The sequence below is a fragment of the Opisthocomus hoazin genome, chromosome 4 (assembly GCF_030867145.1).
Source record: "Opisthocomus hoazin isolate bOpiHoa1 chromosome 4, bOpiHoa1.hap1, whole genome shotgun sequence".
Taxonomy (NCBI): Eukaryota; Metazoa; Chordata; class Aves; order Opisthocomiformes; family Opisthocomidae; genus Opisthocomus; species Opisthocomus hoazin.
The window spans coordinates 69,723,660-69,747,035 of record NC_134417.1 but is presented as its reverse complement, the minus strand read 5'-3'; the positions used below and the strand labels follow the sequence as shown (position 1 = coordinate 69,747,035).

The 23,376-nt window shown below is 36.7% G+C and overlaps 1 protein-coding gene across 1 annotated transcript in view; it reads left to right on the top strand.

Moving 5' to 3' along the window:
* ZNF804B (zinc finger protein 804B) overlaps positions 1-23,376 on the top strand; it is a 269,427-nt gene that overhangs the window by 238,193 nt on the left and 7,858 nt on the right. Inside the window, exon 3 of the mRNA XM_075419396.1 lies at positions 20,922-21,052. Within this exon, the coding sequence (XP_075275511.1) occupies positions 20,922-21,052 (131 nt within the window). The remainder of the gene's footprint in view (positions 1-20,921; positions 21,053-23,376) is intronic.

Here is a 23,376-nt window from a genome sequence, read left to right as displayed (position 1 = left end):
GTCTTCTGGGTGATCACACTTCTGGGTGCATGGGGGTCAGGAGCTACCTTGCAAATATATGAATCATTTAGAAGATGCCAGTATTTTTGACAGAGGACTAGAAATAATAAATGTTGAGTAAAACAAACAGTGCTAAAGATAGAACTCCTCACTCCCACTGCAAGCAATCTTATTGTCTTTTGCTGTATTATAGAGGATGTTAATCAGCCTGGAATTTTCTGTGTTCATTTATCATGGCACTGCATTAAAAAACTGCCTAGTGTCTGCCCACCCATCATGCTGAACCATCCTGCTCAATTCCAGCAGCCCAGAGTCAGCTGTTCATGGGTAATTATGGGACTGGTTTGGCCCATCACTTCCAAATCAGAGCTAGATTCATCTAATGTATCTATGTATTAAATCAAAAGCAGCTCCTCACATGATCATTCCATTAATTAATCCATAAAAATGTTTATAATAATACAAAACAAATGCCTTTCCAGATCCTAAACATGTGACTCTAATCCCTATAAATCCCCATTTGCTGCACAAATATTTTCTTTCACATTTCAGCTTTTTTTTATATGGATCAGAAATGCATCTGAACTCAGATGGATCCATTTGTGCCCTTCCCTCTTCACACGCTCCCCCTGCAAAGAGCAGCTGATGCAAAATAAAACAGCCTGCTTGATGCACCATCTACAATTGGGTTGCTGGGCAGGGGGCATTTTGGCAGCTTTCTGTTATAAAAGGAAATGTTTAAGCAATAAAACTCTCTCTAATTTGTAGGTAAATTTAGTGCTTTAAAAGCTGCCAGATACAGTTCTGAGAACTAAGAGTCTGCATGGAAATACACAACACATACAGAATATCAACTGGCAGTACATCCTGCCCTTTCTGATGCAGTTCAGAAGCTCAGTTAGTGCAGGATTAGCTAGCTATGTTCCTGATGTGACAGGGTAATTCAGTCTCTTCTCCTCTCTCACTTCCCGACTGCTCAGCCAAGTCTGGGAACAGCGTTAGTTTGCCTCTAGGAATAGTGTGGATGTGCTCTTTTCTCTGACTTTTACAGTAGGTCGCAGAAAAGCCTTTATTATTCTTACTTATATCAGAGTAATCTTCAGAGAAAACAAGCTAATTTATGGTTTCCTGTGGTTTTAGTTAGCGGAGTTTCAACATGTTTGTTCTGGGAGGGATAGTAGTCACCAGAAAAGCTTCTTTCTCCTGAGGTATAGTTTCTGTTTCCCAGCAGAAATTTGAGAGTACCTTTAGTCATCTGCACGGATACGTTCTAAGCACCTTTCTTCTGATGGAGACTGAATTAAATGAGGGACTCTTTACATCTCGGTAACAATGCAATGTAGCCCTCCCATGTGATTTCCCATCTAAATGCTACTGTTTAGAAATTTGTATTAAAGTGGCAATGCTGTTCAGAGAAGACACATAAGCAGAAAAAAGAATATTCCTCTGAGTACTTTGTCATAAGTCTTTTGTTTCCCTTCCAGGGAAACAGATCTTATTTAAAGAATGATGACTCTAATCTCCCAATATTATGGTTTTATAAAATTAATTTTGTGATCCATTTTCTTACCTGTGACTTCAACCAGTGGTTAAATCAGAAATTACGGAGTCTTGGATCTAGCAGCTGGCATGACGGGCATTGCCTTCCCTGTCCTCAGAGGACTGCAAAATGTTATGATGACAATCTGGCCTAGTTTGCATAACTGGTCTTTGTGCTGTGTTCAGTTATTCTAATGCAGTATATTCAGAAAGACTTTCTCACTCTGTCTCTGCATGCTACATACATTCATACTCATATAAATAAAAATACTGTGTATGTATGTGTGCATGTATACACCTCTATGCATACAAAGAAAACTTTGACAGAATATCATAGATTTCCCCTGCCTATATGTTATTTTTCTTCTAACATTATAAAGACCCTGGAGGGCTCTAATACGATCTATAGAATGTTGTCTGAGTATTAAGCAGATCTTATTTCTTTGGTTGTCTTGACAGCATTGGTCTTCATTAATGTTGCCAACGTCTTTCCTGACACATTACTCTATAATAATTTTTCATTGCTATTACCTGTTATTGGAATTAAATTTCTTTCAGTGCAAGTCTGGCTAAAGTGAACTCAGAAAATCTGCTTGAGTGGAAGGCTGTGCTCCCACCCAGCTTTACCCGAGCTTTCTGTGGTTAAGCCTAATACTTAACAAGGCTGGGGCAGGAGCGTGGGTGACTTTCCTGGAAGCACCTAATCTTTCATCACCATATAGCCCTGTGCATACATGTCTCATTGGCACAGCACATACCAGCTAACGTGCTTGAAATCAACAGCTTTTTTCCTTTGTGTTTTTTCTTTGCTATGAAATCTATGACTTTATAAAGTCCTACACAGCAGTCATGGGCAGTATCACATTTGATAAATCTGCAGTATCTCTCATCAAGGATCAAGGGGAATGATGCTTGCTATCAATTGCTCGCCATGTTCTCTGCAACAAAAGTTAACCGCATTAGAACTGATTACCTTGGCTCTGTCAAAACTATCTGAACACTGAAAAGTGTAAGGGTCCTGGTGTGAATTAATTAAAAAGTGATTAGTAAGTAGATAATCAATACAGGCTGCTGCCTGAAACTATAGTATATGTTGATTTATGTTACATGCTAAACTGAAAATAACATGGAAGAATAGATTTTTTTTTTTTTAACAGGGTTGTTGAGTCATGTGCATCTATAAAAGGAAGCCAGACTTGAGCAGGGATGTCTATTTGGTTAACATTATTAAATGGAATCTTTTAATACCTCCAGGTTATGCACAGCATTCATCCATTCACTTAATGTCAAAGTAGTTGGAGCTTTCAATTTTTGTATAAATAATCCTCAGCAATCAGCAAGGCTTTTAGATGTCAGCAAAGGAGAAAATCACAAATCTGTTCCGTGTACTGCAATATAATAATTGTGATTATAATAATAATAATAATGGAAATAAGCAACAAAGAAAAGCAACGCTGTATTGCCATCTTGGGGTTTCTGATGACAAAACAGGTCTTCTAGTTTTGTTATCAAAATTTAGCCAAACAGTTAAATACATCACATTCTCTCATATGAAAAAAAATCTAAATTTTAACATTGTAGAAGCAGGCAGACAGTACTGTACAAGTAGGTGAACAGAACTTTCAGTCTGCAGTAGTTCACATGCACGTACCAGTGTCTTAGTATTTAAATCTATGCATGCTAGCACTTGGGCATATTTTTTGCAGGAAAGTCAGATTTAGTGCGTACAGCTGTGGGCACTTGCTGTTAAGCCTTTATGGTGCTTGGGGATTTAAACTCTAATTCAGGCAGAGATTTAGCTCCTGTTAAACATCAAAGCTGGCAAACATGCTTACATTTTAGCCAGCGTTGCCTCTACCACCTAGAAAATGCACAGAGAAGTGAACACAGAGAAAACTCCAGGAATGAGTGTAATACTGAGATTTTGTTCATTTATCTTGAGGGCTTTTTTTGCCAACATTTAGATGCTTATTGGAGGAAAAATCCCATATTTTGGCTCTCAAGTACACCTTTCCTATTACCGAAACAATTTTCATGTGGAGGAAAGGACACTGGTTTGGCAATATCTGAGAGACTTCACCTTGGCATCTGGGACATTAGGGAAATACAGCAACAGCAAGAAACCTTCCTCTGGACAAAATATCATCTATCTAGCTGTAGAGAACACACTAATTGAATAGAAAGGGCTACACCAGCATGAAGGTCCACTACTATGTGTGCTTGTGTAGTCTCTGTTTTTTTACCTCGATATATAGCTGGATCCACTGCTGCTCTTGTGCCCTCACATAGGCAAGCCTAATGTCCTTCCCTGCCGACCCTGCTTCTGTTTCTCTACCTCAGGACACAGGTCGTTAAGAACTGCCTGCTTTTTTAGGGCCAGGATGTCCACAAGAGGTCTGCACTCTCTCTGTCCTCCTCAGAAAATAACCTGAAACAGCAAAAGACCTCAGCATTTCTTGCTCTCAGTTAGAGAGCAATGCTGTCTGCAGCGATCAGCATTTTGCTCCTGTAACCTCACAAAAATCACCTTGGTTTGATGCTTGTTAAGAAATACATGCATACTTCTAATAAAATTTTCACATTCATCACATCCCTAGAAAGAAAGCCAGAACCAGAATTGTATTAAAGTTAAAAGATAAGGAGTCGACCACGAGAAACAGGAATATGATGTTAAATTCCCTCAAACAGCTGGCTTATAAGTGGACTTAAAGTGATAAATGAAATTTTGTGCGTGTGGTAGTTATTATCCTCCTATTTTCAGGCGTCAATACATCGCTATTCTGAAAAGCAACTATCACATACACAAATGGCTATACTATATGCATGCAATTTATAGGGTGTAAAATTGGGCCCAGCCCTGAAAACAGTTGTGAGCTTTGTAAGATGTACGCCTATAAGCACAAAAATAATATTCAAATGCATAAAATGAGGGATGCTCAGATGTTTTATGACAGGGGTTTCAGAGATGAAGGTTATTACTTGTTATTTATTTTTTCCATCTTCGAAACACCATAAGTATCTCTAGTCAGATTAGATGCTTCTGACACATAAATCAAAATACTGAAAGTATGCTTTAGTAATGTCTACAGCTTCTCAGATTTTTCCATGAATTGTTCTTTAATTTCAGTGAATTATCCATTTAATTATTTTTATCTTTAGGTAAATCTGTTACCAGTTTATGTTTTAACTATCACCATTAGACAATTATTTACAATGATCTTCTGTGCCTGTATACCCTTTGTTAGACACTCCTGCTTCATCATTATATTTACTTTCTCTTGAATTTTGGGGGCTTTGATGCTGAGGATTTCTTAACTGTTATTTTGTTCGTTATTCTGCAATACACATACCAATCCAATTTTCCCTGCTCTTTCTTTTTAAGCACATCATTCTCTTCCCTTGGAAACAGTATACTCTAGATTTCCGACATAAGTCTTGTTTTCTTTCATGTGAAAACCAAAGGTAAATGAAAGAATTCATTTCTATAGTCTATCCTATCATTTCAGTATGTTTTTGCCTTAAAGACACACTGTTCCCTTGCCCATTCTGAAGCTAGCGATTTTCTTATTGTTGCTTATGCCTGTGCCCTTTATTACATTCTCTAATTTCTGTTATAGATTCACACTTTCTCAGCTTTTCATCACACATTGATTTTGCTGTGTGTGTTCAAAAATTACTTCCACTTCATCTGTAACTGTTCCCGAAGAGCAGGGTTTTGATAATTTCTTGCTGAATAGTTTTAATTTTCTCACACTGCCTTTTCCATAATTGACTTCAAAAGTTCTTCTCATTCTTTCAGAATTTGTTCTTGTGAATTAACTCCTTTCACTCTTCCTATTTGTTCCTAAATTAGTTTTAATTACAAACTAGATTGCCCCATGATTTCTACTGGATTTTTAGATACAGGACTGGTTGTGGTGCTTTTAATTAAGGTTTCCAAACACTCTGAATTTTAAGATCCAGGTTTCTGTTGCTTTCAGAGCTTAGGCTGAAATTTTCTTTCTGGATCCCAAACTTTAGTAAATTACAGTAAGAATTCATAGTATTTATCTGCAAAGTCAAGCATAAAGAATTGATAAGGCACGAATCAATACTGTTTGGACAACCTACTCAAATACTTCTATGCATCTCCCCCATAATAAAATCTTTAATTGCAAGTTGCATATTTTTTTCTGTAAGGAAAGCCCCCTGGCTCAGTACTGAAGATGGACCATACTTGAAGAATGAATCCATCTTGTGCAGGGAATGAAGCTGTTGGCTACAAAAGAACAGATGATGTGAAATGAGGGAGAAGCAGGAGAAGAAATGGGTTTAGGAAGTAATTGTGGGAATAGGTGTAGTGGCTAGGGAGAGGCAGAAATGGCAAGAACAAACAGGCGTGGAAGTACCACTCTGAAATTAGAAGACAAAATGAAAGGTTTGTACAAGAAAGGGAAAAAAAGGAGTTACAAGAGGAGGGACCTGGAGAAATAATCCTCAAATAAGGAGCAATGTCAGGATGGAGCACAGGAAGAAAATGTCAGTGTCAGACACTTAGAGCCGCCAGCGACTGAGCCATTCCACTTAGAGCTGAGCAACCGAGTGAATCCCCCTGACAAGATATATGAAAATCACATTTCACAGAGTTAATTCTGTTAACAAGAATACTACGGATACTATACTGGCACAAAATATTGTTTTGTGTATTTAAAATATTACAAAGGACTTACACGACATGAAAAATGTCTGGGGTCTGAAAAAAAGCAAAGAATTGAGACATATAATGCTGTTGCTCTTATACAATTCTATCTTTTCCCCCAACAGATAAAAAAAGAACAAAATGCTCTATTTTCTTGGCCTGAATGCTTCTTTCTGCTATTTAGAAATAGAGAAATCTTGCCTTTTTTAAAGCATGTTTGCATCACAGCTGCTGTGCTTTGAAGTACCTGCAATCCAGCATCTTTGAAATGCTGAAGTAGCAATACAGTGAAAGAGACAATCAGGTTGTGTCAAGTCAGAGAAACTCATGTAAATAAAGGTAACATTAAGCAATACAGGATGACATCAGCATTTAAGCAAAGGAGTAGTGTTCAGCATATGAGCAAAAGCAGGGTATAAACAATATGATGATTCCGTGGCATCACTGTACTAAGAACATTTATTTTGCCAGTTTGAAAAGATCTTGAAGTGAATGCTTAGTTTGTACTATCACGCAATATTTTCTTAAATGTTATGAGGGGAGGCTTGTATTTATAGCTATGCTACACAGAGATGCTTCAACTGCATACTGCAGCATGTGAATGTATCAGAGTAACTCTGGAGCAGCAGAAGCAGCATTATTAAATACCACCGAGCCCACTCCAGTGACTGGGCATGACTCGAGGCAACAGATTCCAAAGAAATGTCACCAGAAACAATCCTCTATTTTAAAAATACAAATCTGTGCAGGTCAGTGGGCCTCATTAAGCACTGCTGAACCTGCTGCCCTGCCAATGCTTTGCTGCTTTCTTATTACTCCATGATAAAGTAAATAAATTGGCAGTATTCATCCTTTTTAAATTGCATGTTGCTTAAAATAATGAGATCCCTTTCATCATTAGCCCACAAAAAAAAAAACTTCTTGCAAGTAATGCAGAGCATCTTTTAAATTTAATGTCTTGATAAGCTAAATCGTTAAATGCTAGATGCTATGGAATTACATTTGGTGTTCTTTAGAATGAATGCTAATTAACATGTAAATTAACAATTTAACCCTCTTTAAATTGAAAAAAAAAACCATGGGACACCTAATTTCATAGTTGTTAATGATGGTCCAATGACTGTAAGATATTTCTTAAGTATTTCATTATATAAGGAATTACAGAAGTGTCTTATCAGATTTTGGCATTTAAGACATAGCAATAACCAGAATGTCAGTTAGAGGAAGTGCTCCTCATTAATGTCTGTGTTATTGTCTTTCCTTTCTCTCAGAAGGTAAACTTTTTAATTACTAAAGTTTTATAACTATTTTCTCAAGCAGGAGCAAGGGTGGATACAGTGTAATGGATGGCTTATTTGAATAAGCAAGGAAACTGAAGGTTTAGATTCGTAAAAAAAAGATAATACCAAACCACAGAAAATATGAAATTATGGCCCAAAATATCAGTTTAGGGTTTAATTTTGTACAGTAATTCCCCACCTGGAACATGAAAAAACATATTGTTATCTAATTATATTTAGACAAGATGTGAGGTAAATCTGGTTGTGACTCAGCATCTCTGGTTCAAATAATTTTCCAGTGTTTCAGACATTGCTTCCATTTGAAATATGGATAAGGAAAAAATTCTCAAGAAAAAATTCATTAAAACATTCTGCTATAACTGATTTAACATGGCAATTATGATGTAAATTCAATAAATTTTGAAACAAATGACTTTCTGAAACATTCCATTCAAATGAAAAGGTTTTGAGCCAGTCATACTTCTTTCTCATACTGTGTAAAAAGGAGTGATTAAAATCAACATATTCCTCTTTGGTTCTCAGTTATGAAATGCTAATACATGCAGTGCATAAGATATTACTGGAGAAAATGTGATAGCTATGGCGAACCTAAATATTTATATTTAAATTATTATTCCTATTTTCAGTTAACCTTGAGGGCAGTCAGACTGCAGTTGTTCATTAAACAATACAGGCACAAGATAAACTATATTGGGCATTACTGTCCGTTTTTTAAATGTTGGAATTCAGATGTCTTTTCCACTTTTAAAATGCCAGTGATAAGGACAGAAGAAGCAGAACATACAGCATGTTTTCTACCAACTTCTATGTAAAATGTTGCCGGTCATGCACCACGAACTAACAAGAACTGGGCGAGACTGAACACAGACATACATTATATTGCATGTGCCAGCTTAGAAAGAGTGGCAAACACTAGGTGATGTTACTTATAGGCCACATACTTGCACATGTTTGGGTTTTTTCTTTTGTTAAAGCAGTAGATCTGGACTAAGTGGTGCCATCTTAAGGTCAGGCTCTATAAGCCTTGCTTCAATTAGTGAGGCAACAGATAAAACGCACTGCCAGATGCTATGCTTGTCTTTGAATGCTGTCTGTTCCCAAGTACCTTAATTCATATTTGTGTTATTATTTACACGATAAGGTACTATTCACCCAGATTAAGGAACCAGTTGTGCAGGTTACAACACATCTGTACACATCTTACCTGGGGCAATTCTGTGCCGTAGTCAGCTTTTTGGAAATACTGGGCAATAAGCTTTGCTGGCAAAATGTTGTACCCTCAGATCTTCACAGAAGGATTACATTTCTCTCTGCTTCTGTATAACTTTTGAACAGTGCTCTCTTGCTCATATCTTTCCCTTCTCTGGAAAAATAATAATTCTTCTAATCTCATTGGCATCCACAAAGTTTACCTGGACCCATGCACGTCTGCGTAGAATCTGCACTTATTATAGTTCTGTTCTTTTTTGACTATCTGCACCTTCCACGCAGTAATTAATGTGCAAGAGCGTAACTGAACAATTGATTCCTGTGGAGCTTTAAAGTCAGGCTAATCAACTAGTTTTGTGTTTGAGGAAATGTACAATGTGCCTTGTATGTCTTTAAGGAGCATTCATAGCAGAAACAAATATTTAAAAGCAAAACAGAAACATATCTGTGTGTCACCAAGACAGCAATAAAAACAGTGTGATTAGTCATTTATTATCTTTACTTAGTTAAAAGCATTAATTAACATCTTTTAACATGTCTCCCAGGGAAAAATAAAGGAGGTAACCCAGACTAATTATCATTACACAGTTTTTGCAATATCATAATAATTAGGCTCCACCAGGAGCCATTAAAAAGATGAGGGCTCTTTAAGCACCTTCTCAGAAATAATTGCAAGGCAATATCTAGAGAAATGTAGATGAAATTCATGTGAATACCAAACAAATATATTACCACAGGTGATGGGGCAGTAAAAATCTAATGTTTTCTGAAGAAACAAAATTGACAACTCAACACTTTTTTATCAGGAAATTCTGTTTTTAAAGTAGAATGGTTTTGCAGGAGTGTGAGAACATCAAAACCATTTTTCGTTCAAAAGGTTTACATCATTTAGTTTCAATCAGGTTGAAATGGTTCATAAAGAGTGAAATACTTTGCCTCAACAGTGTTACTTTAGAAAAAAATTTTAAAATTTCTTGTAAAATATATACTTAAAAATATTAATTGTAACATATGCACACATTATATTTATTATTCTTGAGATAAAGAAATGATGAAAATTATAACTTTGGGGCATTATATTAATTGCTATTTAGATGCATTGCTATCAAGTCACTCAGAAGCACTTAAAATTTTCATTTTTTAATAAGGTTTCAAAATTTTACTTCTCCCAGTAAGACTAAAACGTAGAGATATCCCGAATGTCAAAATTTCTTGCAGAGCAGAAATTCTAGCTCTTTAAAACAGTGTGTAAGTACAGAGCAATTGACAGAAACTTCCAAGAACCCCGCAGGATGCTTTATGCTTGTAGTTGGCATTTCTGTGATAGTTTTTAGCCCTTAGCATGTTGATGGATTCTTAGCACTGCTTCCTTCAAAACAGACACTTAAATACTGATGCTTAAAAGTGCAAGTGCAGTCACATTCCATTGCTCTGTATTTACACTTTCCATTTGGGATCCATGGGATTCAGCATCCTAGATGTTCAGTCTTAGATAAGGATCTGATTGTGTGAATATAAAATCCTAGTTAGCTGAGAAATTATTGGGTAAAGTTGTATCACGTTTAGGTGTGAAACAATACACTGTATTAAATCATATCATTACCAATATTTGCACACAGAAATATTGCCTATAAAGGCACAATGTAATTTTTACCTTTTAAAAGGAACCCAGAATATTCAGATTAACCTCATCTTGTTATTTAGTTCAAAGCAAAATTCAGTCTTCTCATCAGGTCCTAATGACCATCTTTTCTGAGTTCTGTACTACTTCTATATCATTTTAGCCTGGGCTATACCAAACATTCAATTCATTGATTTAATTATGGCTCTAAATAGCCCATGTCAGATTCTGATTTCCTTCTTATTTTGAAATTTAGCACAGCACAATGTGTCTTTTCTTGGTTAAAAAAGGAAATGAAAATTCTGATGTGCAATTTGAAAATAATCATAAATTGGACCTGTACACACGTGAACCAGCAAGTCATAGCCGAACAAATCTGAAGACAGAGCAAGTGAGAAGTGTACAATAATTGTTATAGCAATTTTCTGGTATTTCTAGGAAATGAACACAAACTTTTATATGATTCCTTGTTTACTTTTGCACAAGGTCTTTCTAAAAGCTAAACCAATAATACCCGGAAAAACAGTGGAATATTTATTCAGAAATTAAAATGGTAACATATGATCCAGTTGCCCTACTTCTCCTTGTCTCCAGAATAATTTACTGTATCTTTTTAACTCACCTAGTCCAAAGAATATAAAGTCACTATCACCATATTGTATCTGTGTTGGTGCATATTTTAAGAAGATTGTTGTTATATTTGACTGCATAAACAGACAATCTTCATTTTTTTGCAAGAAATAATTAAACTTCAGGGGTGTAGAAAAGTATGGATTGCTAGAATAAGAAGCCATGGTATAAATAAAAGATCAGCTTCAAATTTTAAAGAAATAAAATTTTGCTGGGAAGGAATAGTAGAGTGAAGCTCGCTTAAATGGTTCTTTGTGTCAAGTGACAGGCAAAGAATTTGAGAAGTGACATGAAGTATTTGAGAAGCAGTTAGTGATAGATCAGCTTTGTAACATTAAAAGTGTCCATGTCTGTGAAAAACCAGACATGTGTTTGTAGCATCATTTGATATAAGACTGAATACATACAGACATAATCTGGAGCATGCGTCAGAAGGAAGAGGAGGACATTAAATGTTACCTCCCATAGCTCTACTACATAGAAGGGGATAAGAGAAGTAGTTTGGGATTGCTCTTATAAAAATGTATCATGCTCATTTGCAACCTCTTTCCAGGAAACAGTTTTTAGAACAATATTAATTTAAGTTTAAATTATAGAATCACAATTAAAGGGTGTCGAGCTGCAGCTCTGATAAATTACGCACCAGTGGGCGGAACTGCAATATCTTGACCCTGTGCTTGATTTTAGCTCCCTCTCTTAGCAAAGCCTCAGGCACTGCAGGGTGCAACAGCAGTATGTTCTAGGGGACCAACTATAAATAAAAGATTGCAAATAAATATTATTTTAAGCACATGGCAATAAGAAGGGAGCTAGATAGGCCAAAATATCTTTGCCTTTATAAACTGGAAAATTAGGACATCATTCACTCTGCAGAGTTTGGTTATGTTTTTCCATGACACACTGAATTTGCTTAGGAAGCACCTTATTGCTTTTGTTATTTCAGAGGGAAATGCTGCTGAAATGGGAAGAGAGATGGAGAAGTCAACTAGAGTGAAGAAAGGGCACTAAAGTCAGAGGAGACAACATTAATAATGCTGGACAAATTTGGAAAAGAATTAAATAAAAGAACAAAATATATAAACAAATAATCTTTTTTATCAGTATAATTTACTGAGATGTGTTCTCAGAAGATTATCTTAGATAATTAAAGGCTAAACCAGGCTATTGCAGGAGTGAATTACCTCGGGAAAAAATTGGACGTCTGTTCATCTCCTCCTGTAAATAAACCACAGGCTGGAACATAAACTGCTAATCAAATCCCATGCATGAAAAAATTAAAATTAACATATTATCCATCTGAATTTGCTGCCTCCATGGGCCTCTCTTTTGTCAAGAATATCACAAAAGTACTTCATCCACATTATGGGTCTCTAAAAAGCTGATCTTTAATATATACATTTTTAGTGTTATGATGATCAACACAGGCACACAGGAAATTTAAAAAGCCAAGCAATTTTGTTTAGTAAGTGCAAATAAAATATTTGCATATATTTGTATAAATAAGAAGTTGTGACATACACTTCTTTAAGGAGTCTAGTTTCATAAAAGTGAATGAGCTTGCCAAATGGACTGGGAGGAGGAATTCAGATGGAAAGATGTGAGAGAGACCCAGACAATTTTAAAGAGCACTTGGCATATGGTTTAAGAACCCAAATCCCACAACTGAAAAAGACCAAATAGGTTCTAAACAGCTAATCTTGTTTAGAAGGGAAGTTAATTCTTGGTGAGTTAGATTTATAATAAAGGAGAGAAAGGAAAAATGGGTGGTAAAGATCATAAATCAGAAGTGAAGATATTGGAAAAAAGTGATGGAGGAAGTAAAAAGGGCAAAAAGAAAATCTGTGGTCATCAGAGGTGAGGATAAGAAGTTTTCTGAAAGTATATTGAGGATATAAAGAATCTTCTGCTCCAAACAGAAGTGAATTCCCTGTTAGCAATGATGTAAAAAAGATTATTCAACACAGATATCCATTCTACACTTGGGGCAAAGCCAGATGATTTAGTCACATCTATGATGTTCATGATGGTTGTGAAGTACCACTCTACCAATAGCTTAGAAGGATATTAAACAACACAATCTACAGCTAAACATTTTTGTATCAGAATGTTCAGGTGACCAATACTTAAGTATCAGGAAAGAGATGGCCATAAATGATTCTAATCATTAATGTTGATTTTTAATAAGTCTCAGAGCACTAGAGGAAGATGCATCAAGCTAGAATCTAGATAATGCCATGGTAGGATTTACAAAGAATAAACAAGAAAATCTGTCTTCTTGACAGTGCTGGAGAAAATGACTGATACAGGACTCCATAAAGTATTAAAGAATGATAATGTAATTAATTTCATTTAATGTGGTTTATGTAAAATAGACATTGTCAAAGTAACTTGATTTTATCAATTTATCTGTTAAAACATAGCAAATCTGGATGTCCTCTGTCTTGTGTTATTGAAAAGTTTTGATCAGGTCATTACAAAAGTCCTTTGTGGCCTTTTTTTATTGACAAAAAATGCCAGGAAATATCATTTATTAAAACTTCTTTACTTTGAACAGGCATTTTGTTATAGTATTGCTGTTAGATTCCTGGTTACCTTTAACTCTTCTACTCCAGAAAAGATCAGTCTACTATAAGCAAATACAAAAGAAAGAATAATAGGTTTTGACTGAACAAAAAAAAAAATCACCAACCTAAAATGCTTTTTATGGATAACTATTTTATCCTATTAGAAAGAGCAATATTCTACTTCCTTGAGATATTTGACGAGGCTTCTGCTTATAGGTGCCTTTAATATCCTTCACACACTTATTATTTTTCCCTGTTTGCCCTGACCATGTCTTTTCATCTAAAGTGCAGTGAGTGGTAGCTATAAGCAACACTCCATTTATCTCAAGTACATATTAAAATGACTCTTTTTAGTGATGATCTTGTTCTCTGGTACAGCTCTTCAAAGTCACTGTGTAGTGGTCTGCTGACTCAACTTTCTTTTATGTGAACCTGTGGACGTAGCACTATAGTGTGTAATAGGTTTATGCTTTATGCTTTATTGTTGTGCCCTCAGCACTATCACAGTTATCCAGAATCAACTGACTACACAGGTAAATCAAATTTAGGCTTAATTCAGATGTCTGGCACCTTTCCTCTTGTTTCAATGGGCTTACAAATAGATGTGGTAATTAAACATATATCTTTAAGTGCTGATTCAGCCTCCGCCCCACCCTTTTCACAAGATACTCCATCTTTCTTTGCCTTCATTTCTTTATTTGTAAAATGATATCATGGTAAAGATAGTTGTTTCATGAGAAGCCTGAGATCTGTCTATAGAAAGTGCTATGTAAAAATCTAAGTACGGTCATTCTGCTATCATTTTGTTACTCTGAAAGTTTGATGACCACAATGAAGAAAGTATAAGGCCAGGCTTTGGACTTGCCTGTTAAAATCTTGGATAATTCAGACTCTCACTCTTTTACCTAAAATGTAGCTGATTTTGTGTTCTGCCTGCTACAGTTAGAACAAAGAAAAAAAAAAAGTGATGAGACAGGCTTCAAAAAGATGTGGAAAAGGCTTAAGTATTTTTAAAATAAGATTACAAGAAGTACTGAAACTTTTGAAAGGAGCTACTCTTGCACAGGGTCTGTGATACCCATTTCTTCTCTTTAAGCTGCTTAAATGAGAAGGAAAAAGAAATAAAATATATGAGATGATGTTTTTCTCTGGCTAAGAAAGAGAGCCCAACACGCTGATGAGCGAGGTAATAAACGGACATGCAGTGCAGATACAGTCCCTGTCCCAAACTTCTTATCATTCAAATGTGTTGCGTTTACTAGGTAAATTACACTGTATTCTGAAGTGGCACTGAATATGTCTAATCAAATTATACAGCATGCAGCCAGCTTGTTGGAGCATATGACAAATAAGTTCATTGGAACTGATGTAAACATGGATGGCCAGTGGAGCATATGTTGGATCCACAAATAGCTCAGGCCTTCAGTGAGTTGCTCCCACAACGTTCTTGTTCTGTCCTCTCCCATATGGAAATGCCCCCATGAAACCCATCTATTTTAACTTTACTCGGGAGATTCTCATGAGCAGTACAAATGGAGGTACTTTCATCCAGCAATGGACGAAATCAGTTTAATTAGCAGGAATATTTGCAGATTTGGTTGAACAGTAAGAAGTTCCCACAGAAAAGACACAGGTAAACATTAGCGGGTCTTGATGGTTTCTGGCATGAAGACCCGTTGCACTAGATCATACCATCTTTCTATACAGACTCAACAAGAGTTTCTACACAGACATGCGAAAACAAGCCCTCCGAACAGTCATCTGTATCTTATCCTTCTGGTTGGTTCTGTGATCAACATCTCATTCACTGATAGACGGATTCTCCAGGGCACATCTGAGGACTGACTTTTCCCCCCTCCTGCTATCATCTCATTCCCTAACCCAGTCATACCAGGATTTTTTCTTTCTGACTTTCCATTCACTCCCACTAACAATATGGAATCTCTCAAGATTGACTATAACACAAGCTACTCCAAAAAATTATTACTGTCACACAATTCAAAGTGATCTGTAGCTATTGATGGGTAAAACAAATGAAAATTTATCAGCTAGTTTTTGAGCTTCATATCTTCATGGTTATTTCCTGTATGTAATAGCCTTTCCAATTTATTTGTAGAATTTTATTTACCACAGTAAAAGCAAATTCCTTTGTTGCTCTTTCCTCCTTTTGACTTAGAGAGCTAATACTGTAAGCTTCAGACATAAAGTCTAATTAAGTTCTCTAGTAACTATCTTTCTCATCTGATGGTTTGCAGTGTGAATTCATTTTGCAAATAATGTAATTGGTTCCAATGTTAGGGTTACAGGTGAGAGAACAAGTACTGAAAATCACATTCCTTTTTTTCCTCACTTAACCCTTCTATGGTGAATTTGTTTAGAACTTAATTAAGGATCTTTTCAGCAAAGTGAAAAACAATCTTTAAAGCTAATCAGACACTCAAACACTCACATTAGTTCATGGACTTAGATTCAGAGAAGGGTCTCTAAATATGACAGGAGACATATACCTAATGATGACTGAAGAAAGCAGAGGTGCATACCACTTTTTTACCTGGGGCTACAATGCATTACAGAATGATGAATATTTTGGAGGTTGCAATTTGAATGATGTTCTGGAGGAAAAACAAAGTCTAAATGTAAGTGGAAAAAATTATTTAACCTATACTAACCTGGCATATTCTGATTTTACGCATACAAAATTATATTATTTTCCCAAAGCTGATTTCTATTTACATCAATGCAGTTACACTAGTGTGAATAAGAAGATTTTCTTCTCAGTGTACTTGCAGCAACACTTATTTGCGCCAACATTTGAAGTACAGTCATATGGAGAACCCCTGTTAGATTTATTAAATGGGATGAACATGGCCCCTGGCAGAATGCTCAAAAGGAGCAGAGCAGTCCCCTAGTACTGTGTTCTTGTGGTCCTCAAATTGGGAGAGAGAATGAGAGAGCAATATAGAAAAAAATGGTTCCTGAAGCCAGAGACTCCCGGGAGAAAGAGGGGTGGCAAATCTGGCAGGGAAATGCAGATTGTGAAAACCTTCTCTGTATTCTCACCAATGATTTATAGAAAAAAGCCCAGAAGTCTTCCTCAACTTTCTTTCTATTACATGTGCCAGAAGTACGCTAATACGAGGTACTCTTTTATGCAACCTGTAGACATGAATGTTATCTGTAGCAATGAAAATCTACCAATAGCACCAATTTGCTCTGTCTCTAAGGAGTCTATGTCTGAAATAGCCACGTTTAATACCCTCTGGTCACAATGAAAAGAAAGAAATATGTTTACATCTCACTTCACCCCACTTGTTTTAGACAGTTGCTTTAAGCAGAGGTGATTAGGTCCCTACAAGTGCTTATTTCTTTCCAGTGGTTGCAAAGAAAATCTAAGCAACAACTGTAGGCATCTAAATTTGATCAGATAAATAGTAATCCAGAGAAACTTTCACCTGCACAAGGAGGAATAAAAATCAGGATCATAACTCTGGAAATAAAGTAATCTCGGTACTGCAAATGCAGCCAGCAGTGAGTATGTTACAGGTGCTCGTAGATCAGTGAAAAGCAAGCACTGGCCACAATAAAGTGACAATTTTACAAAAACAACCCCACATTAAAAATGGGGAGAAATTGCTAAACTATAGGAATTTGGCCAGTGATATTTCATGTCTAGCAAAAGTAGGTAGTGAAGATGCAGCTCCATTAACTCATTTGGATCTCCTGATGATTCATACCAGAATTCAGGAGGAAACAAAGAGATTCAGCAGTTTTTGAGTGGGTCTTAGACAGAGGAGCCAACATGACTCAGGCCTGGTTATGTAAGGAAATCTTTCCATAACAATGAATATTATTTTGTAGTCTTTTAATATTCTGTGTGGGTGTTTACAAAAAAGAGATGGGTTACTTTTAGATATGGCAACATCCACGTGCACACGTACATGAAAACCAGAGAAAGAATAGACCATGAGTCTAAAAATGAAATATAACTCTGTGGCAACGATATTTTTAGCAGATGAAGGACAGAGCATAAGACTGCTATTAAATAAATCATAATTTATTACACGCGCCTCTATTTGGATGCCCAGTTAAGTACCTAATTACATGAAAAATGCAATTGCCGTGTAAAGTGATGTTAATTTGCAAGCACACATGCTGAGCTTAGGGTTGTCATTCAGGTACCTGCTCAGCTGCATGCTGTTGTGCACCACCTGCAGAAAATATTTGTGTGCCTGTCAGGAGGGTTATTAGTGAGGAAAACCATGGCTTTGCAGGTTCAGTGGGCAGTCTCACGGTCTATCCAAGACAGCTGACAAACTTCTTTACAATGCCTAACCAGAGCTCTGACAGTGCAGCTTTTTTTGTTTTGATGAGAGGATGTGCAGGGAGAGCCCTTGCTCTGCTCAGACTGTAGATGCTTTTATTTTCTTGGATTTCATCTCCAGTTGATGAGTTGTCTGCTATGCTTACCTGCATTTTTTTTTTATTCTTTTCTTTACTTCCTTGACACATGCTGTATGTCATTAGAGAGCAAAAAATACTGCTAGAACTTCTATTCTTAGTGTTGGTCCATTTGCTTTGTTGATTAGCATCCTAGCTGTCAAAGAAGTGAAATGACATTGCTTTGCAGTACCTGCACTCCACAGCACTAGCTTTCACATTGTTCTTTGTTTGCTTGACAGGTAGAAACTGTTTCTGGTTTTCCTCATGAATGCTTTATGTGTGATACTGAACAGCTCACGGTGACAGCTAAAACATAGCAAGCAGCACTAAAGGACATTTCTCAAATATGTTTCTTTGCCCTTTCTTCACACTGAAGATGTTAATAAGACTCAAGACTACCTATGTTTTTCTATGGAGGAGAGGATCTTTACTGCTTAAATATCTCTACAACCTTGTAAATATTACTTAGGTGACAGAAAATGTGGATTCATTCTGGGAAGATTCTCTGATTTCTTTTACAGCTTTGGCTTTAACATATTATTTTAAAAGCTTCTTTCTTGACCCAGAAGTAACATTGTCTTACATATGCATCAGTTTTACTGTAGATTGCAGGGAATGAGGTTGAGGGAATGGAGCTTTATATGACTGGCCTGGGAAGGGGCAAGTGAACAGGGAGGGAGGGTGTGTAAGGGGACAGGAGAAAAGCTAAAAATGTGGAGGAACAACCATTTCTTTCCAAAGAACTGAAGCCGAAGAGCTTCAAAGAGGACTTTGCAGCTGTCGAGAGTCCGGTTCAGTGAAGTGTACTTTATGTTGGTGTTGATAGAAACTTTCCAGAGAAACATACAGATTTGATAGACTGTTAATATTTCTGATGAGTTCAGCTAAACTTTCAACAGGCACCAGCAGGACAGTTCTTGCTAGTTGGTGGTACACCAGTTCCCTGATCAACTGCCCTTCTGGCCTTCTCTTCCACGTCCAATGGAGTTTGCCTGTGCAGAGACATAAGGCTGGTTGGCAGCCAGCTCTTAAGCTCCCTGAGCAACTGACTCTTGGGCAGCCCAGCTCTGCGTATCATCTCCAGGTCAGTGCTCAGAGGCACATGTCTTACGGTCCAGAAGGCTGGGAGCAGAAAAGAAACTTCTGCTCTTACTCTTCCAGCTTTTATTTATTTTTCTCTCACAGATGTTATCTGGCTTTTTAAAAAATCCCATACTTAAAGGACAGCTGATGTGACAGTGGTGGGAGATATCCACTTCAGCTTTCCAGCACTCTGACAGAATGTAATCATGGACCCTGTACGGCCTGTTTCCAGCAAGGGTTCCTCCATGCCTCTGTCATATTATGCCATCACCACTAACTGGATGACTTCATTTCAGCTGGAGGAAAAAGAAGCTGCCGTCTCTTTAGATTGTGTAAAGCAACCATACAGTGGTTTTCACTTATTTGCTCTGTCTTCCTCTACTGACAAAATCTAGGCGTCCTCCAGAAAGCTGTTCTCTCACCTGCACTTATCATTCTCTTGACCCCCATGGATCGAGGACTCTCTGCCTTCAGCCCTGTTTCTCAAACACAGATGCCTGCTGGCCTCTGCAGAGATCTGTGCGTGGCTAGACTGCTCCACATACCTAAGCTGCAGAAAGCAATATTTGCTGCAGCAATGCTGTGTCAGCCTCCAATTTATCCTGCTGAGCTTTTGGCCGTGCTATAGGGAAACAACAGTGTGAGATGATGGCAGTGATTAGGATGTTGATTTTTAGGTGCTGGTGGACAGGCAAGTACACACAGATGCTGGCAGTTGAGCAGCAATTTAAAAATTACTGTAATACTAATGTCATTCTCCAAGTCTAGCTTGCAAGAAATTTTAACATTTCCCGGTGTCGATATTATAGCTCTGAATTTCACAGAAGAGCAGAGGGCCACCTCCAGACCAAGGGGAAGTGGATGCAGCAGTTCAGTTCTCAGTCCTGGTCCTCAGGATTTCCAGTTTGGGCAACTGGCTGAATGCACCAGAGCTCCCTCCTGGCTTGTAAACCTGCCTTCTCCACACACCACAGCCCTGGAGAAGTGGTGAAGGGTGGAAGGCATTTTTGCCATGGAGCATGGAAACATGGACCTGAACCAGGAAGTTGTAAGGTTGGACATGACCTACTGAGTCCTAGAGAACACATAGAGAACACAGTGAACTGAAAGGCAAGATGGCACCACTTTTTTTTTTTTTTGCAGAGGATGTTTTTGACACTTTTTGTTTATGCCGCCTTCTTCTTCACTTTTCCTTATACTGTCAGCAGGGCAAAACCAGGTGATAAAAAATGTAATGAAGGCAAAGAATTTTGCTCTCTCCAACAGGAATTACCTGATTTATAGATGTCTGAGTAGATAAAAAAAAAATAGTGAAAATAACCATAAAAGAGTTTCCTGATCAAATATTTCAGACAGTAGTTCTTCCCTTTGAAAAAAAAAATGCAGTTTTAAAAAGCTACAAAATCAACACCAAAGCACACATATATCCATGCATACATGTGCAAGTGCAGAGATCTATAAAATATATTACACACACGAGCTCAGTTTTATTCCAGTATATGCCTACGGATTAAATTCCAACTGACTGAATTAAATAATTAAAATTTTGACCACATTAAATGGAATCTAGTTTTGTGTATGTATTTGTACACAACAGAATATTTGTGTATTCATAAGAAACTGAACAGCTATCATTCATATGTTGTATATACCTGCTAAATAGTGATGGCCCAATCATGTGGTTTTGTTAGGCAAAAATAGCATTTTTAATCTCATTTTAGGATGATAGCATTTTAAGTATATATTTACTCTCCATTTACATACTAACTTCATCAAAATAAAATAAATTGAGTAAGAAGAAATGCATCTGCTGTATACATATTTAATCCCTTCTCTTTTTGTTCTTTATCATACAGAGATTGAAAGATTTAAAACAAAGGGAGTTTGCTCGAAATGTGGCTTCAAAGTCGTGGAAAGATGAGAAGAAACAGGAAAAAGCACTCAAGCGACTCCACCAGCTTGCAGAATTACGGAAGCAGTCAGAATGGCAAGTATTTAAAATTCATGTTACGTTTTAATGCCCTTTTTCCTCAGTCCCAGAAGAAATCTCCATATTTTTACTCCTACGCTCCGTAATGTAGAGAGACTGTGTATACTGTAACCTCTTTTCAGCTGTCCCTGACTCCAAATGTTCCTCTTCTGCAAACCATAAAACTGGAAGTCCCTGAATTAATTACTTGCTATTTGAAGGTTTGTGCTTTTCTCTCCTTTAACTTCATCTCTTTTGAACTGAGTGGTTTGAAGATGGTTGTATAATATCACTGTTTTACCTTCTTCAGACTGACCTGAATAGAATAGTATAACTGTCTTATCATGTGATAGTAAGCGAACGGGAGAGGAAAAACACCTTTTAGAGAACCTGTACTTAGTTTGTGAATCATTTTCACTGCTTTCAGCATACTGAGATTATTCTCACAGTTTCCCTGTAGAGTAATGGAAGTATCACTATGTGAATGAAAAAACAAGTAATTAACTGAGTTAAGTTTATCCAATACTGTTAGCCCTATTGATGAATATCAAGATACAGTAGAAAGTCTGCACTAATAAACCTTTACATTTGAGAAATCTCCTTTGTTTAATGACACTGAATGCTTCAGTAGAATAGATTGCCACCAGACCAATTGTTTATGTTAATCTATGACTGTAATGAGTTAAGTAGATAATTAAACTGGTATCTTTTTAAATTCATATCAAGCTTACTGTACACTGGAAATAATAACATTCAGAGTTTATTACACACTCATTTTGGCCTATGTAATTACTTTTGAGTAATCTGCTGAAATATGACAGTAGTGCTAATGTATCACTTTTATGATTACAACTCCATTTTCATACAAATCTACTGAAAGAAATGTAACTGCCTGTAGGAAGATGCCTTTATGCCCACGCACTTGAAGATGTAGTCTCAGATAGACTGATAGGGTCAATGGTAATAGGAAAGCCAGAGCGAGACTGGGAGGGAAAGCGGGTTTGCTTTTAGAAAGAGCCAGGAGTCCATAATCCTATACAAAAAGCCTGAAAAGACTGTGCTTGCTATTCCTGTTTGTGATGATGAATAGGTTCAGGGGTGGCTGAGAGCCATGATCTTGGTGGAGGGGTAGCATTCCCAGATGCTCAAGAAAGACAGCCTTTGTAAGCAAAAGTCCACACACACAAAGAATTGTTATTGTCCCTGAGTATTGTGTCTCAGGTTCCAATAGAGTTCCTCACAACAAGCTAATACAATTTGACAACAAAATTACTGTTAATATTGTGCACAGCAAAACTGAACATGCAGCTTTATTTTGCTGTTCCGATGAGACATTGAAAAGGATCTCTTTACACACCTTCTCCAAGAGATAATTCCTTCTTGATGTACAAATACAGGTGATTTTGTATCTCCTGATGCCAAATTAGTGACAAATGCAAATATATTCTCAGAAATGCATACATATTCTCATACTCTGAGTTGACCCTACCCCAGGGAGTCTTTATGTCATTCCCACTGATGGGGATCAATGCATTTTTACAACATTTATAAAACACACTAGCCTATTTATAGATAGATGCTATGCAGATCTGGCAGTCGTAATTTACTCACATTTAATTAAAATATTTTCTAATTTTTAATCAAACTCTTTACTGAAGCTGGTTCCAAAATTTTTTCATGTAAGTGTACTGTAGTACTCAATTGATAGTAAAAGTAGATAATTTTCCTAATGGACTGCATGTTTAAGATATTACTTGGAATATCATTTTTATGGTAGCTATATACGTCTCATCTCTAATGGAAAATGACAACAGTCATTCCAATCTCAGTTAGTTACCTATTGCAAGAAATCAATGATTTACCATGTTTGTTAAAGCCTTCTTGGAATAGGTTGACTGTTTTTTTAAAGTACAAGAAAACTAAAACACGGATTTAAAACCTGAGAGGTTTTGGGAAATGGGAAAATGTAATTCATGAAATTAGAATACAAAAAGAGAAAATATGGCAAAGTAAGTCTAATGGTGATTGATAATGAAAGCATTGAAGTTTCCATTTATATTGATGGAAATCCATCTTGTGTCCTTTTCCCCACCATTGTTTGGTGATGGTTTTAGTATTAATAACTCTGAATATTCCACAAAGTCATTTATTGTGGAATAATACAAAGACAAAACAGAAAATCTACTCTTATAAAAATCATACACATCCTCCAAGTAAGCAGAATGTTGCCTTTTATAGAGGTGGACACTTCCAGATGGAAGGGTCTCATTTTGAATAAGGCACAATTATTTCCTTTGCAGTGGTCCCTCAGAAAACCAAGACTTGCCACATACCAGATTCTC